Below are 14,728 nucleotides of genomic sequence, written 5' to 3' on the forward strand. Positions count from 1 at the left end.
GCATTATCCCAATAGTTCATCTGCTGTTCTATGTTAGTATCAAGATTTGTACAGTATTTTCACTGCCCATATCGGGACCGGTAGATCCAGGATCAATCCTTGATCGAGTCACACCTAAGACTTTAAAAGAGGAAGTTGGCGTTCAGCATGAAGGGGAGAGTGCAACAACTGGTTGATCCGTATCAGTATAATGGCTCGGGCGGGGCGGCTTACTTGCCTTCGGTAAGTCGTCTCAGTGAAGCAGCACTAAATAAAAGAGGGGTGGAAATCCGTCCTGCAACAAGGAGGCACATTACACGTACATGCACCCTAATGATTCCTTCGTCGTCATATGACTAAAAAATTGTTGAGTACGACGTTAAACCCCAAGCACTCACTCACTCACTGCCCATAAACTTCACCAGTATCACAAAAGTGAAGCACAGGAATTCTTAATTATGGCATAAAGCGACAATCAGAGAAATAAATGAGAAACTTGTTGTTCTTTTTATGCAGGTTACCAAGGAGATATGCATTCAGGTCAGCTAGAGAGAGGAAAGGAAGTGTCCATCACCAACTTGCCTAATATTACTGTGGTAGGTCACAAAGTTCATAATGACACCTGTAACTGTAAAACAATATTGTCTGTGGTGTATATGCTCTTCAAACCCAGCTTACACTTGAATTTCACAGAGAATTCGAGTTTCAATAGTGTACTGTTTAGGATCCCGAACGTTTTGGTCCACCACCCGTATACACCTGTACAGGGTGCCTCAAGTATGTGATATTTTGTATATAACATAAATTACTTCATTAAGTTATTAAATAGCAAGCCTACGTGGAGAAATTTATGGCAGAGTTATGTGCCAACAAATATATATATATATATGCAACACATTGCTTTCTCTGAAGTCTGCACTGTACAGGATGGCTCTGTTCAACTATTGCGGTGTTTCAGAATTTGGAAATGGAATCGAGTTAATTGTTTTATCAGTGTCAGCCTGCGTGTTCATATACAACAAAAGGCAGTTTAAAAAACCTGTATTGAAAATATATATATATATATATAATGAGTCATATCAGTACATGACACAAGGCTTACAATTTTTAAAATTCAAACCACAAATACATTTAAAAGTCTGCATGTTAATGTTTTTCCTTTTAATGTCAAGTCCCTTGATTGGATCCCCATTTTCACAATTGTCGTTCCTATCTGTATTAATTTTTTTTATGCAAAAAAACGTGTTTGCTATAAGTTTGGGCACAACGATCACAATCATGTGTAGCCTATATATACAGGTACAGGTGAACACATATAGGCCTATATATACATGTACAGGTGAACACATATAGGCGTATATATACATGCTTCCTAAATCTTGCAACCTATAAAATGTATTACATATTTTGAGAATATTCTTCTACCTATCAATGTATAAAGTATGAAAATACAGTAAAGAAAGTAATTATTAAAAATAATTGCTATTTTCTGTTAAAAATATGTCTAAATCACATCATGTATTTATAGGACTGTAAGGATCATGTAAGCCTCATATCAAAAGAACTGGAAAAAAAATAAATCCAGAACACGTATGTTCAAGACAGAATTGGGCTTCAGGGGCCTACAGAGTTTTTACCGTAGGCTACTTCTGGGTGACGGACATGTAGGCCTGACAGCAGCTATCGGTGTTTTCATACAGTAACCTGAAATGGCTGCTGTATTTTTCTTAATTTGACTGGGGTGTTAACAAAGTTTTCAAGATTAGCCTGCATTATTGATTGTCTGCAGATGTAATTGCTGACCAAAATGCCATCTGGGAAGTCATACAAAAAAGAGATTTACACAGAAACAGTGAATCCAGCCCCAGCAGTTTTGAGAGTTTAATTCGTTTCTGTTGTTTAAGATTTTCAAAACCATCCTGTGTGTGTCAGTTAATAAAGTTTGACACTTGTGAGCATTATTTACTTACTCCAATACAACATGCCTTTTGTTCTTCAATCTTGGCAAAGTGTCACAGTTGAGTTCTTCTCCCAGGACTCTGAAACTTCTGCGTATTTTAATTAAATCTACAATAGTCTGCTTTGCTGCTGCTGCTTACACCCATGATATTTTATCCACAAATAGTATACACCAAAACTTTACTGTCCAAACCGAAAAAAACAATAACTCGTAAACACATGTTATTGATACACGTAAAACCTGTTCACATTACCTATTACATTTTGCTTCAAATGTTATTCAAGTGCAGAAATAATATTTTATGTCAGATTTCATCTGGGTCTTGGTTCAAATAATGAATTTTTAAGCATAAATTAACATAGTGGAATTATTTCCATGAAGTCATTTTGTAGTCAAAGAGAGACAGTAAAGAAAATATCTAAGGTAGGCTACACTGTACCTGGTAATCCAAAAATTCAAATAAAGTTTACGCCTATTGGTGCAAATTGAAAATTATTTCTTTTTCTGTTAGAAAAACTTTTCCTTCATGCGTTTTCCATGTGGGTGCTTTTTGCACGTGGTTTGGTACCATTACCACTGAGACCCAGGGTGGTATCGTTACTACAGTGACCTACGGTTGTATCATTATCATTACGGTTGATCTATGGTTGTATTATTACCAGGGTGATCTATGGTTGTATTATTACCAGGGTGATCTATGGTTGTATCATACCACATTGCTCTATGGTTGTATCGTTTAATACCACAGTGACCTAGGGTTGTATCATTACACCAGTGACCTAGGGTTGTATCATTACCACAGTGACCTATTGTTGTATCATTACCACTGTGACCTAGGGTTATCCCATTGTCACTGTAATCTCGGGTTATATCATTACCACAGTGATATAGGCCTCTATGGTTACCACCGTGATCTAGCGATGTATCATTACCACAGTGATCTAGGGTTGTATCGTTACCACAGTGACCTAGGGTTGTATCATTACCACTGTGACCTAGAGTGTCTCATTGTCACTGTGATCTAGGGTTGTATCATTGCTTTAGTGGTCTAGGGTTGTATTGTTACCACAGTAACGTAGGGTTGTATCATTACCACTTTGACCTAGGGTTGTCCCATTGTCACTGTGATCTAGGGTTGTATCATTACCACAGTGATCTGGCCTTGTATCATTACCGCACACATGATTGTAAGATTCCTGGTTACAGGGGGAAGTGGCAGAGTTTGTGAGACAAGAGATGATAAGGCAGTACATGTGTGCTGAGATTGACAATCCATTCTCTAAGCTGACACCAGGATACAACAACGGGAAAGCTGCACTAACTCTCCAGGTACTGTATGTCTAACTACATTTATAGTGACTCGATGTTAGTGTCATTGGCAGACACAGGTTTTCAGATTTTATGGGGAAGTTTTATCCCTGTTTTAAAAAGAACATTCTGCAACATTTTAAGACTGAAATTGGCCTTTTTCTAAGTTATGTGAAGCTGTCTCACCACAAAACAGTTGTCACTGAACATCTAATGTTGAGTTGAGTTATTATGCTCCCTTTCAATTTTTGGACTGTAACATTACATCAGGTTATAGTTCTGTACAGTACATAGAGGTAGCTAGGCTTTATCCAACTGGCCACGTCCATTAACAAGCTAAAGTGTTAACTTGTAAGTGAAATATTCACTATTGCTTCATTCAATAACTTAAGTGTTCACCCCAAAAATAGCATTTTTAGTAGCTAATAAATGTGATTTTTTATATACGTAATATTATTTTTGGTGCTCAGCTTATATGTTTCCTGTAGAATGTCATCCTACCTTCCCAGCACACGTGGAAAATATTTTTCTGAGATCATTAAAACTGAGGCAAAATGTGCAGCTTACTCATGAGCAAAATTTTAGGTCATTTTAATATCATAGTTAAAGAGGGGCCTTTGTGGCTCAGTGGGTTATGACCCAGGAGTCTCTCACCAATGCATTCGCTGTGAGTTCAAGTCCAGCCCATGCTGGCTTCCTCTCCAGCCATATGTGGGAAGCTTTGCCAGCAACCTGCGGATGCTTGTGGGTTCCCCCCGGGCTCTGCCCAGTTTCCACCCACCATAATGCTAGCGGCCGTTGTATAAGTGAAATATTCTCGAGTATGGCGTAAAATACCAATCAAATAAATAAATAAATCATAGTTAAAGAAAATGAACAGATGCAATCTTTATGGGTTTTGGTTGCTAAATGAACATTATATTGTTTTTACTTCTATCTGAGCAGGGGAAAAGTTGTAAGTATTTGCTGGGTCTTGTTGTGCATTCATTGATGTTTGTGTTTGCAGTTTCATGACAGTGGCCTGGCAAAGGCTGTGGTACAGGAACTGGATGGGCTTAATTGCTGTGGGTCAATCCTAAATATGAAGATTGTGGTAAGAGAGACTTAATATCAGTATATTTCACCATCTAAGTTCTACCCAGGTGTCCCCCCAAAAAAACTGATTATGAAATAGTCCTCAGTCTGACTTAAAACCCTCATTCATATATGAGGAAGTAATGTTTAATGTTCACATATACTCTCAAGCTGTCACAGAACTTAATTTTCTGTGTCTAGCAGGGATGGGATACATAGTTGTGGTCTCATGTCCCTTTCATGGTGAATATGAAGTAATCTGTCTGCTTCTAAGACCATTGCATAATGCTGAGACCCTGCTCTTGTAAATCAAATCTGTACCCACTATGGATACTCTGGCTATCTCCATGGAATGATGTGAAAAGTGCAGCGTCTTTTGTGACTATACATCAACGATGAGTAACGTCAAGTTTCCCTGTGTGATTTAAGGTCAGGCAGAAGTGGAAAGAACAGAAACATTTTTTCATCCTCTGAGACTTATAAGAAGCAGAATTTGTACGGGGCTTGAAATTTCTAGGCCCTAGATAGCCTTGAAATATTATTAATATTTAAAAAGATGGCAACATACTTCCCAAATAATATTGTGCTTGAGTTGCACTGTGGCAATACATATCTACAGTATGATGCAACCACAACCACAAAAGATATATATGAATAAATATAGTTCATATTTGAAGGAGGAGATTCAGAGGAGAATATTGATCCATTTAAGTATATTTCTTTACATTTCCATCGTATGTTTCAGAATGACAAAGGCTTCACCTCAAAGACATTTTCCAACACTTCAAGGAAGAACAAAATGGCAAAGAATTTCAACACAGGTAGGCTATTGTATTGGACTGCCACATGAATCTTTTACTTTATTTAAAAATGCAATGCAAACCAAAGAGTGAAATGGACAAAAGAAGAAGCCATGTCTTCTTCCATTTCCTCAGTTTCATCACCTACTTCATCATTTTCATCCTCATCCTCCTCAACAATGGCATCACCAGTCAGCAAATCCTCCTCCTCCTCCTCACCTTGCTCATTGTCTTCCACATTACTGGCTGTCTGCTCCACATACTCAGCATCACCCTCCTCAGACGACGCCATTGTTACTCAGCCCAGCGCTTGTCAGAACTGAATAACTCTGTGTGGTGTGCAAAAAAAAAAAAGAAATCTTTCAAGTGAATTTGAACAATGAGATAAAACTGGGATACAATATGACTTATTCATTTGATTGGTGTTTTAGGCCATACTCAAAAATATTTCACTTATACGACGGCGGCCAGCATTATGGTTGGTGGAAACCATGCAGAGCCCGAGGGAAACCCACGACCATCTGCAGGTTGCAGAAGCCAGCATGAGCTGGACTTCAACTCACAGCGAGAGGTTCCTGAGACATTACACTGCGCTAGCGCGCTGACCAACTGAGTCATGCAGGCTCAAAATGAAGTATAGATGTAAAAAAATATTTTCATTTAGTTAATTGCATGGGTAAAATGCAATCAGCTTTTTTTAATTCTTTGGTGGGATTTATGAACCATATAGGTGACGTCCAATCTAAACACAGCTTTTTGCTTCTTGTTTCTCACAAGTGAAAGATTACAAAAATGCCATTCTCAAACTTCTCATGTAGGTGAACATAAAGGTAATGATGTTACATGAGAGTTGATTGGCAGTATTGTCCATAAAACCCAACATAGAATTCAATCATCTTCAGCTCTATTTTCCTGCTGATTAGATGTCATACTTACAGAGGTGTGTAATCTCATTTATAGTCCGTGTTGGTCAGTTGAAGAATCAGTGCAGGAAATTTGTAAATTTTGCACTTCTTGTATTACTACCTTGGTCTGAAATTTGTTTGGGTTCATGAATAGAAAGTAATTGCTGGATTTGCCAGGGTTCATTGCTACTTCTTTTTCCTGCATATACAAGGTACAACAGTAAAGGAAAGCACATGGTTTTCCTTCTGGAATATAACTTTGGATGGCCAGCTATGTGTCTCATTTTTTGTCCAAAAAAGGGAAATTGATAACAAAAATGCATCATATAAACCTGTAGCTCTGTTCAGAAAATTTTCTACATACTGTAAGGTTTTCTTTTTTGTTTTCATATTATCAAAAAAAAAAAGGTGTGGAAAAGGGAAATGAGGTCTTTGTGGGTAATGTGAAAAGAGACTGTACCGAGGTGAGTGTAAACATAACAGATGGTAAATGGATAGTAACATATAAGTTACAACAGTCAGTCATTGTTGGGTTGGGTTAATAATTTAGTTAGCCAGTACTTTGAAGTTGTTTGATGGTATGTTAAAGTTCAGTATGACACTAGGCTAGTCAGACTATTACTTGTTCGTATAGTTTGTTCGTTCGTAAAGTTTTCATCGATACTGTTATGTATGTATTTATTTATTTATTTATTTATTTATCTGATTGGTATTTTACGCCATACTCAAGAATATTTCACTTATACGACGGCGGCCAGCATTATGGTGGGTAGAAACCGGGCAGAGCCCGGGGGAAACCGCAGGTTGCTGGTAGACCTTCCCACATACGGCCGGAGAGGAAGCCAGCATGAGCTGGACTTGAACTCGCAGTGACTGCATTGATGAGAGACTACTGGGTCATTACGCTGCGCTAGCGCGCTAACCAACTGAGCCACGGAGGCCCCCTGATACTGTTATGACAAAGCTAACAGCTAGTCTACTGATTTCCTATACTTTACGTAACTAGTTCATTGTTTGTTGAAGATTTATTGAAGTTGTGTTTTGCCTCACTTTTAAGTAATATTACAGCGATATTCCATTGTTTACCATAGCTCTGCCTATACTTCCACACTAGACCATTCCCCCCAAAACTCTTCATGTTGTACTGATACATATACTTGTATTGTCCACACTTTTGCCAAGCTACTTTTTCTTAAATTGCTAGTTTAATTTGTTCTCTTTATGACTTTCATGAAATCTGATATTCAGCACCAACAGTTGTATTTTATAACCTCTTTTTGCCTCTAAAAAGGCAAAATTTTAGGCCAAATACAATACAAAGAGAGTTGTCTCCAAAATGTATAACATCTCTGAATTATTTTTCTTATTTATAGGGTGAATTTAGACAGTTTTTTGAAGACGCCATTCATCAGCTAGTTTTGCTGCATCCGTCAGATTTTCATCTGAAAATGAACTTCAAGCCACGCAGACCTTTTCACTTTCTTATCGTAAGTACAGGGGCCAGGATTGGCAGGAAATGTCCTGGTACTGTGGTTTTAACAGAATCTGCTCTCTTCTTAACCAAGATGCTGTCATGCAACTGAAATTATCTTCAGCACTGCTGTCTGTGTAACATTGAATGGCACAAGCATATGGTAGATAATATTAATAAAAATTTAATAATTTAGGGTTATTTTTTTTTTCTATCTGAGCATATTGATGCATTAATTCTGTAGAGATCTGTGCACTGTGTAAGACAGTGGGCATGATGAATAAATTAACCCGAAGAATGTATATTTATGCAATGAGCATAAATACAATGATCATTGTACACTTGTACATGGAGGTGGTTTAGTGCTGAGAGGTGTGCATGCTGAATATTGAGATCTAGGAGTTACTTTGTAAGGAACACAAAGCTTTGTTATTATGTAGCAATTTATTGTTTTTGAAGAAAACAGTGCACCAAATTGACTGAAAAAGAATGCAACAAATTTCTAGTCTGTTATCCTTGTTCTGAAGTACTCCTCGTTCTGGAGTACATCTCAGAGATTAAACGCTCATGGTTTTGTTGTTCTCATCTTCTCATTATTGTAATCTTCTGTGGTGCCATTATGGGTGAAAATGTCACGAGTGTGATAGAAGAAACTAACTAGTTAAATATTGTAGAGCTCTCTTGCTTTATTCTGGGTTTTTAATTGGCTGGTTTGTTTCTGTTACAGTTTGATGACCCCCATGTTGCAAGTGAAGTCGTCAGACATTTGAATCATGTGAAATTCAAAGCAGTTCTCTTAGGCTGCGTTTAGCCGTAAAGTAGACACATCACCAAGATGTCACCAAAAAGTAAACATCATAAAGTAGACATACTGTGTTGTTCCTTAATATATCTGTGAGAATGTTGTATGTAAACATAACACATGGAACAAGGTATACCTCTGACCATATTACATAAAGCAGATGTGTGGAGTCTAACTCTGAGAGAATTTCAGCATTGAGCAAACTTGTTTGTATGGATCCTAAATCTGTTCATTTCCTGCAATGTGAATGAAGATCTGCTCATGGTGACCGTTAAGCCCTTAGCCAGTGAGCTGTTGTCTTTGATTTCAGCTCTTACTGGTTCAGCTGCAACTTTAAGTCCGGATTATTGCCAGATACCTAGCAAAAGCTTACATCTAGCACTTCAGATTCCTCCATCTGTAAACCTGACTGCTGTCATGTGAGGAATCCTTGAGTACAGTGTTAAACACAAATCTTGCAAATGATGTGTCTTCTGTTCCTTGATTGATGTAATATTTTGTTCCCATATAATACACTTTTAGATTGTTTGAAGGTAACAATAAGTTCCATTTGATTGTTGTATTGTGATCTAGTACTGTGACTGATCAAAGGAGGTGTACGTACATTTCTGTGGATGACTGGTAAATACAGTAGGTCCCACATGGACATTGCTGTAGAAGACTGGTGAATACTGCAGGTCCCACATGGACATTGCTGTAGATGACTGGTGAATACTGCAGGTCCCACATGGACATTGCTGTAGAAGACTGGTGAATACTGCAGGTCCCACATGGACATTGCTGTAGATGACTGGTGAATACTGCAGGTCCCACATGGACATTGCTGTAGAAGACTGGTGAATACTGCAGGTCCCACATGGACATTGCTGTAGGTGACTGGTGAATACTGCAGGTCCCACATGGACATTGCTGTAGAAGACTGGTGAATACTGCAGGTCCCACATGGACATTGCTGTAGATGACTGGTGAATACTGCAGGTCCCACATGGACATTGCTGTAGATGACTGGTGAATACTGCAGGTCCCACATGGACATTGTTGTGATTGATTAGTAAATACTGTAGGTCTCACATGGTAATTGCTTTGGATGACTAGTAAATACTGTGGGTCCCACGTGGACATTGCTGTGAATGACTGGTAAATACTGTAGGTCCCACATGGACATTGCTGTGGATGAGTGGTAAATACTGCAGGTCCCACGTGGACATTGCTGTGGATGACTGGTAAATACTGTGGGTCCAATATGGAGATTGCTGTTAATGACCGGTAAATACTGTAGGTCCCTCATGGACATTGCGGCTGTATGTGGGATGGTCTGCCAGCAACCTGTAGATGGTCGTGGATTTCCCCTGGGTTCTGTCCAGTTTCCTCCCACCATAATGCTGGCTGCCGTCGTATAAGTGAAATATTCTAGAGTGCATGCATGTTGTTAAAGGCCAATCATATAAATAAATAAATAGAGCAGGGACATTGCAGTGAAGGATTAGTAAGTACTGTAGGTCCCTTACTGATACAGCTGTGTGTGTTTTCCCTACCAAGGATCACGAAATTGAAATTTTCTGCAATACCTAATATTGGTATCATAAATTATATTGATGTAGTTTGTACAACTTATAAATTCATTGTTGTACAATACCCTTTTTAGTCCTGTATTTTGAGGAATACATTCATGTTATGTACAGGGTACATAAGGAATATGTGTGTTCATATGGTGCATTGCAGATCTCTGAACTATGATACCCTTTTTTGTTTTATGTTAAATTAACTTGCACTGGATTGTAACTCTTGCAGATGTCCCAACTGTTTAGGCGTAATCAAGTGCTTACAGCAAAAATGTTCAGGACTGGGTAGAGTGAGATGTTGAAAAATTCATGGTAAAAGAGAGCATCACAATGTAAACATGATAAGTACACCTCCATGGATTGTAAAAGGACCATTGTGGTTGTCCATCATTAGAGCAAGAGGCCAACTTTCTTTCTTTTTTGTGTATTTTGTAGAATTTCGCATTTTGTCTCATATTGTCAAGAAAACCTATCCATTTCTGGGTATATCCCAGGTGATTTGATGCCTTTTGTATTTATGTAAATCTGGAGCCATGTTTAGCCTAAGTACTTTTGTTACCTTTTGTTCTGATATTATGCATTGAATGTACCATTGACTTAGTAAAATAAAAACTGTCCGAGCATTATGTTGTACCAGATTACTTATAGATCATCAGTGTTTGAGCAGAAAGAACAGTGGACCTTGTCACTTTGGCCTGAATTACTATATTTTACTGTTAATAATATATCACTATATTTTAAATCCTAGCACTACTTTACTTTGCATGGACAAGTTGACATGCTAGGTGGACAGATGAGGGGTTGGTTCAATCTCTGCTTCGGACAGTTCCCGTCCTTCACTATTCCCTAGGCCTCAAGTGGTCTTGCATGAAGTGTTTTTTTCAGAGACTTTACGCATGCCAGCTATCAGTGTGGCCACACACATTTATCTTGCTACAGATGAAAAAATGTGTGTGACGAGGAAAAGCCGACTAGTGTCTTACCAAGGTTAGTGGTTCTTCGAAGTGTTGCGGTTTCCTCTAGCTGTGACACTGAATTTTTTTTCCTTGGCGTGAAATCAGTCTATTAAATAGTCACTAAATGATCGTGTGGTATTAGACGTCCTCATGGATTGTGGGGGGTTCTGTGCTGTGAGACTCTCAGCCTCTACCTGTGACAAATGAGGTCGCGTTTCCAATCCAGCTGGAGGACTGGTGGGTACTGTTGCAATCCAGCCATCACTGTTTCTCGGCACTCTCTGGATTCCTGTGCTCAAACTTTCGTCAAAATTACCACATAACTTATGGACCCAGCTGTTCATAAGTGTATTGACTAATTCTGGTATTAAATCACTTTTTATGTTTAAATTTTAGCCAACTTCAGCAGCCAATCCAGTTATCCAAAGTCAAAGTAAAACATCAGCAGATTTATAGTTCATATTGAATATGCTATTATGCTCTTTCTGGGAGGGGTTAAGTACTAAACTGAAGACATGGCTGAAAGTTAAATCTGGTATTGAGTCTTAAAACAAGTTTGAATACAAAAGGATCCAGTACAACATCTGGCAATGGTCAAGAATGGTTTGAAAAATTTCTGGATCCTTCCAGATTGTCACTGAAATGGAACAGATTGGTCCTTGTGCTAAATCCAAGCTCTGCAATGCTGTACTCTTGCATAAAGTTTCTAACAGACAACTGGCAATGTTAAAGACTGGCTTAAAATTGCCTGGATTTGAAATACCACAGATATTTTATGAATAGGCGCACCAAATTTCATCAAAACTCGTAGACTAAATTAACAGATGTCATGACTATTGAAGAAGGGCTGAATAATCTCCTGGATCCGAATCACCACCAACACTTTATGTATTTGTGCACCAAATTTCATTAAAACCCATTCATAATGTTTATCAGGGGTCCACACTAGTTCTTAGTGGGACACCTCTTGAAATCGTTCGGATTGTTATCATTATTATTCTTAGTCAACTTGTTAAATTGCAATATCTCAAAAATTTGTAAAAGGTAGAAAAAACAATCTTTGGAGTCAAACAAATAAGAAGTAAGAAGGAACAAATGAAACAAATTTTGATGATTAGTGCTGTTTTACCAGTCAGGTAAATTAGCGGCCATTTTGAATTTTATTGATAAGCTAAAAAAATCTTCTCCAAAATGGCTAAACCTATTGAGATGAACTTTACGCTTACAGTTTTAAGGTGGATCACCCTACCCATAATGTAAAATGTACTTGGTTCATTCTAAATGAGGTCTGGCAGTCTAGGGGTTCAAATCCAGTACATTCCTTTGCATTTTTTTTTTTTCATGTTTTTTCATTATCCCGAACTTTATAAACACCAGGCTACCAGAAGCGGTAGAAGATAAATGGTGTGGACCCCGGCAATGCTGTTGGATAACAGCTTTAATTTTGTTTTATTTTATTTTATCTTTTTTTTGTAAGGTTTCTAGCAGACAGTGACATGGACAGACAAACTGTAATCTATGCGTTGAAGCAGGCATTCGTATGCCAGCTGTAAAATTAACATACCGGTTAAATGCTCGCAAAATCAATTTCCAAAACGGCGCTCGACACAAACCACCAAAGAGCTAAGAAAGAACCCAACAAATGTTTTAAAAAATGTAAAAAAATGAGGGCGGCTTCATGCACAGAGTAGCAGTCAGCAGTTTGATGGAAGGGATCTAGGAGAATGAAGTAAATCGGTATCCACATTGTATACCATTCTAGTTTATATAAGTTTTTGTTATACAGGCCTATGCAGTTATTTAGCTTGTGGATAGGCCTCAGGAATCCTGGCCTAGGCGCAGATGAGTTGCGTTTTATTCTGCTTCTCCAAGAGCAAGAAGACTTTTCAAAGACAGTCTATTTAATGTCAATAGTTGCCTATAAAACTGATTAGAACAAGATTTCAATCACCACCCAACTTTATGCATTGACATAAGAAGAAAGGACATTTAAAATTTTAACAGTATGAGGTCCAATGAACAAAATCAAAGTGTAAGACTAGGCCTACATGGGTTTCACAATTTTGGCTATATATAGGCCACTAAACGTTTTTCTTCTTGACGAGGGAAAATATAAATTTTATTATGCAGGCCTAATTATTCTGTCTTCATAATGTTACATGTATAGGCCTGCCTTGGTGTCATATTCTGTTCATTTGTTTATTTGACTGGTTTTTGTGCTTCTGTATTGCAACAAACAATAGTCCTATTGGGTAGACCATGGAAGTTGGCAGTCGGCAACTAGGCATTTAGCCTATATAGGCCAACGTAGAACTTACCTTGTAACAAGTCGTGTTGGCTACATGCATAGGCTAGGCCTATGTTTCAAAGCCTTTCCAAACGAAATAGTATCGATGTAACTTGGTTGCTATTAATTTTTAAGAATCAAATTTTTGTATTAAGTCCAGCTTATGCTGGCTTCCTCTCCCGGGCCTACATGGGAAGGTCTGTCAGCAAGTTGTGGATGGTCGAGGGTTTCACCAGAGCCCGATTTCCTCCCACCACAATGCTGGCCGCTGTCGTATAAGTGAAATACTCTTGATTACGTACGGTACAGCACAAAACATCAATCAAATAAATAAATAATAATTAAGTTTGTAAGCATTAGTGTACCAATTAGGCCTAAAGTTAATCCAAATCAAGGCATACACTGTCACAGCTAGGTGGGACTGACAGACCAAAAAAATATAACCTCGTTTGGAGGAGGTAATGAATGTCCGCAAAAAACATCATCTGGAATTTTTTGTTTTTATTTTTTCTTTTTCTTGGCATATCTTGAGTGTCACTTGTCCTACAAAGTGCACCTCCCGTCGAGAAAAAGCGATTACTGGTCAATGACGTCACAGGCTCTTGTCGCGGAGACACACAAGCGACTTGGCGCGGCATCCCTGAAAGGTAAAGTTCGTGTGGAGTTAAACTATATTGTCTTGAAGCATGTTCAAAAGTTAACACACATAGTTTGGTGAATCTTACTGACTAACAAGTGCATTAAATATAGTGTCTGAATTTCGTAGACGAACTTGATGAAGGCTGATAGCCCCCCCGCATGTACACGCATAATGGAGTGTTTTTGTCGCGATTATTGGGCCCTGCATAACGCCCTTCAAGTTCATTGATCGTCTCAGAATAACTGATGTGAAGATAAGCTATGTGAGACTGATGAGACTGGTTGATCTAGTGACCACACAGTGTGGGTGATAAGTAACATGGTCAGTATCTGACAAAACTATCAAAACATGAAAATTCTTGCAAGCTAAATGACTCCACCCATTTTTCACTAATTTATCCACCCCCTTCCCATCCCTCCCCTCCCCTCCCCTCCCCTCGTGCGCATTTTCCCGCAGCAGCCAATAGACCTCTGGCCAAATTATGTGGTTAGAGGCCTAGCTTGGACTGCATTTTTAATTTCTGCTGGTACTGTTTCAGATACATAAGCATCTGCAAATTAATTACAGGTAGGCTTTATGTCCTTCTGATAGAACACATGAAATCTCCCATGTTGATTGCCCTGAAGAAACAGGCTGGTAGCCCTCTATTTCATATTTTTTTTACATTTGTTTTTTTGTTTTTAGAAATTTAATCTGGAAAAATTACATCAAAATTACCTAATATACATATAGGCCTATAGATATATGAAAATAGTTTGGAGATAAATTTTATACCTGGTGCTTCGCTCAGATAACACTTACTTCATATGACTTCTCATATTGTATCCCAGTGGCCTTGGCTCATTTGGTTAGCGCCCCAGCGCAGCGTAATGACCCAGGAGCCTCTCACCAATGCTGTCACTGTGAGTTGAAGTCCAGCTCATGCTGGCTTCCTCTCCGGCCATATTTGGGAAGGTCTGTCAGCAATCTGCAGATGGTCGTGAG

At 38.5% G+C, this 14,728-nt stretch overlaps 1 protein-coding gene across 1 annotated transcript; it reads left to right on the plus strand.

Annotated features, from left to right (window-relative positions):
- The first annotated feature begins 498 nt into the window (after positions 1-498).
- On the plus strand, positions 499-9,490 carry LOC135481911 (uncharacterized). Its single transcript, XM_064761689.1, has 7 exons — positions 499-575; positions 3,146-3,268; positions 4,254-4,340; positions 5,067-5,142; positions 6,435-6,490; positions 7,400-7,513; positions 8,225-9,490. The coding sequence occupies exons 1-7, from the start codon at positions 510-512 to the stop codon at positions 8,306-8,308; spliced, it is 606 nt and encodes a 201-aa protein (XP_064617759.1). The 5' UTR covers positions 499-509; the 3' UTR covers positions 8,309-9,490.
- Positions 9,491-14,728: the final 5,238 nt, after the last annotated feature.

The sequence above is a fragment of the Liolophura sinensis genome, chromosome 1 (genome assembly GCF_032854445.1).
Source record: "Liolophura sinensis isolate JHLJ2023 chromosome 1, CUHK_Ljap_v2, whole genome shotgun sequence".
Classification (NCBI taxonomy): Eukaryota; Metazoa; Mollusca; class Polyplacophora; order Chitonida; family Chitonidae; genus Liolophura; species Liolophura sinensis.

Excerpts from the sequence above, each read along its gene's own strand:
- LOC135481911 (XM_064761689.1), top strand. The coding sequence starts at position 510 with ATGCATTCAGGTCAGCTAGAGAGAGGAAAGGAAGTGTCCATCACCAAC. Across the intron at positions 576-3,145 it reads ACTTGCCTAATATTACTGTG|GGGGAAGTGGCAGAGTTTGT; the intron begins GTAGGTCACAAA and ends TCCTGGTTACAG. Across the intron at positions 5,143-6,434 it reads GGCAAAGAATTTCAACACAG|GTGTGGAAAAGGGAAATGAG; the intron begins GTAGGCTATTGT and ends AAAAAAAAAAAG.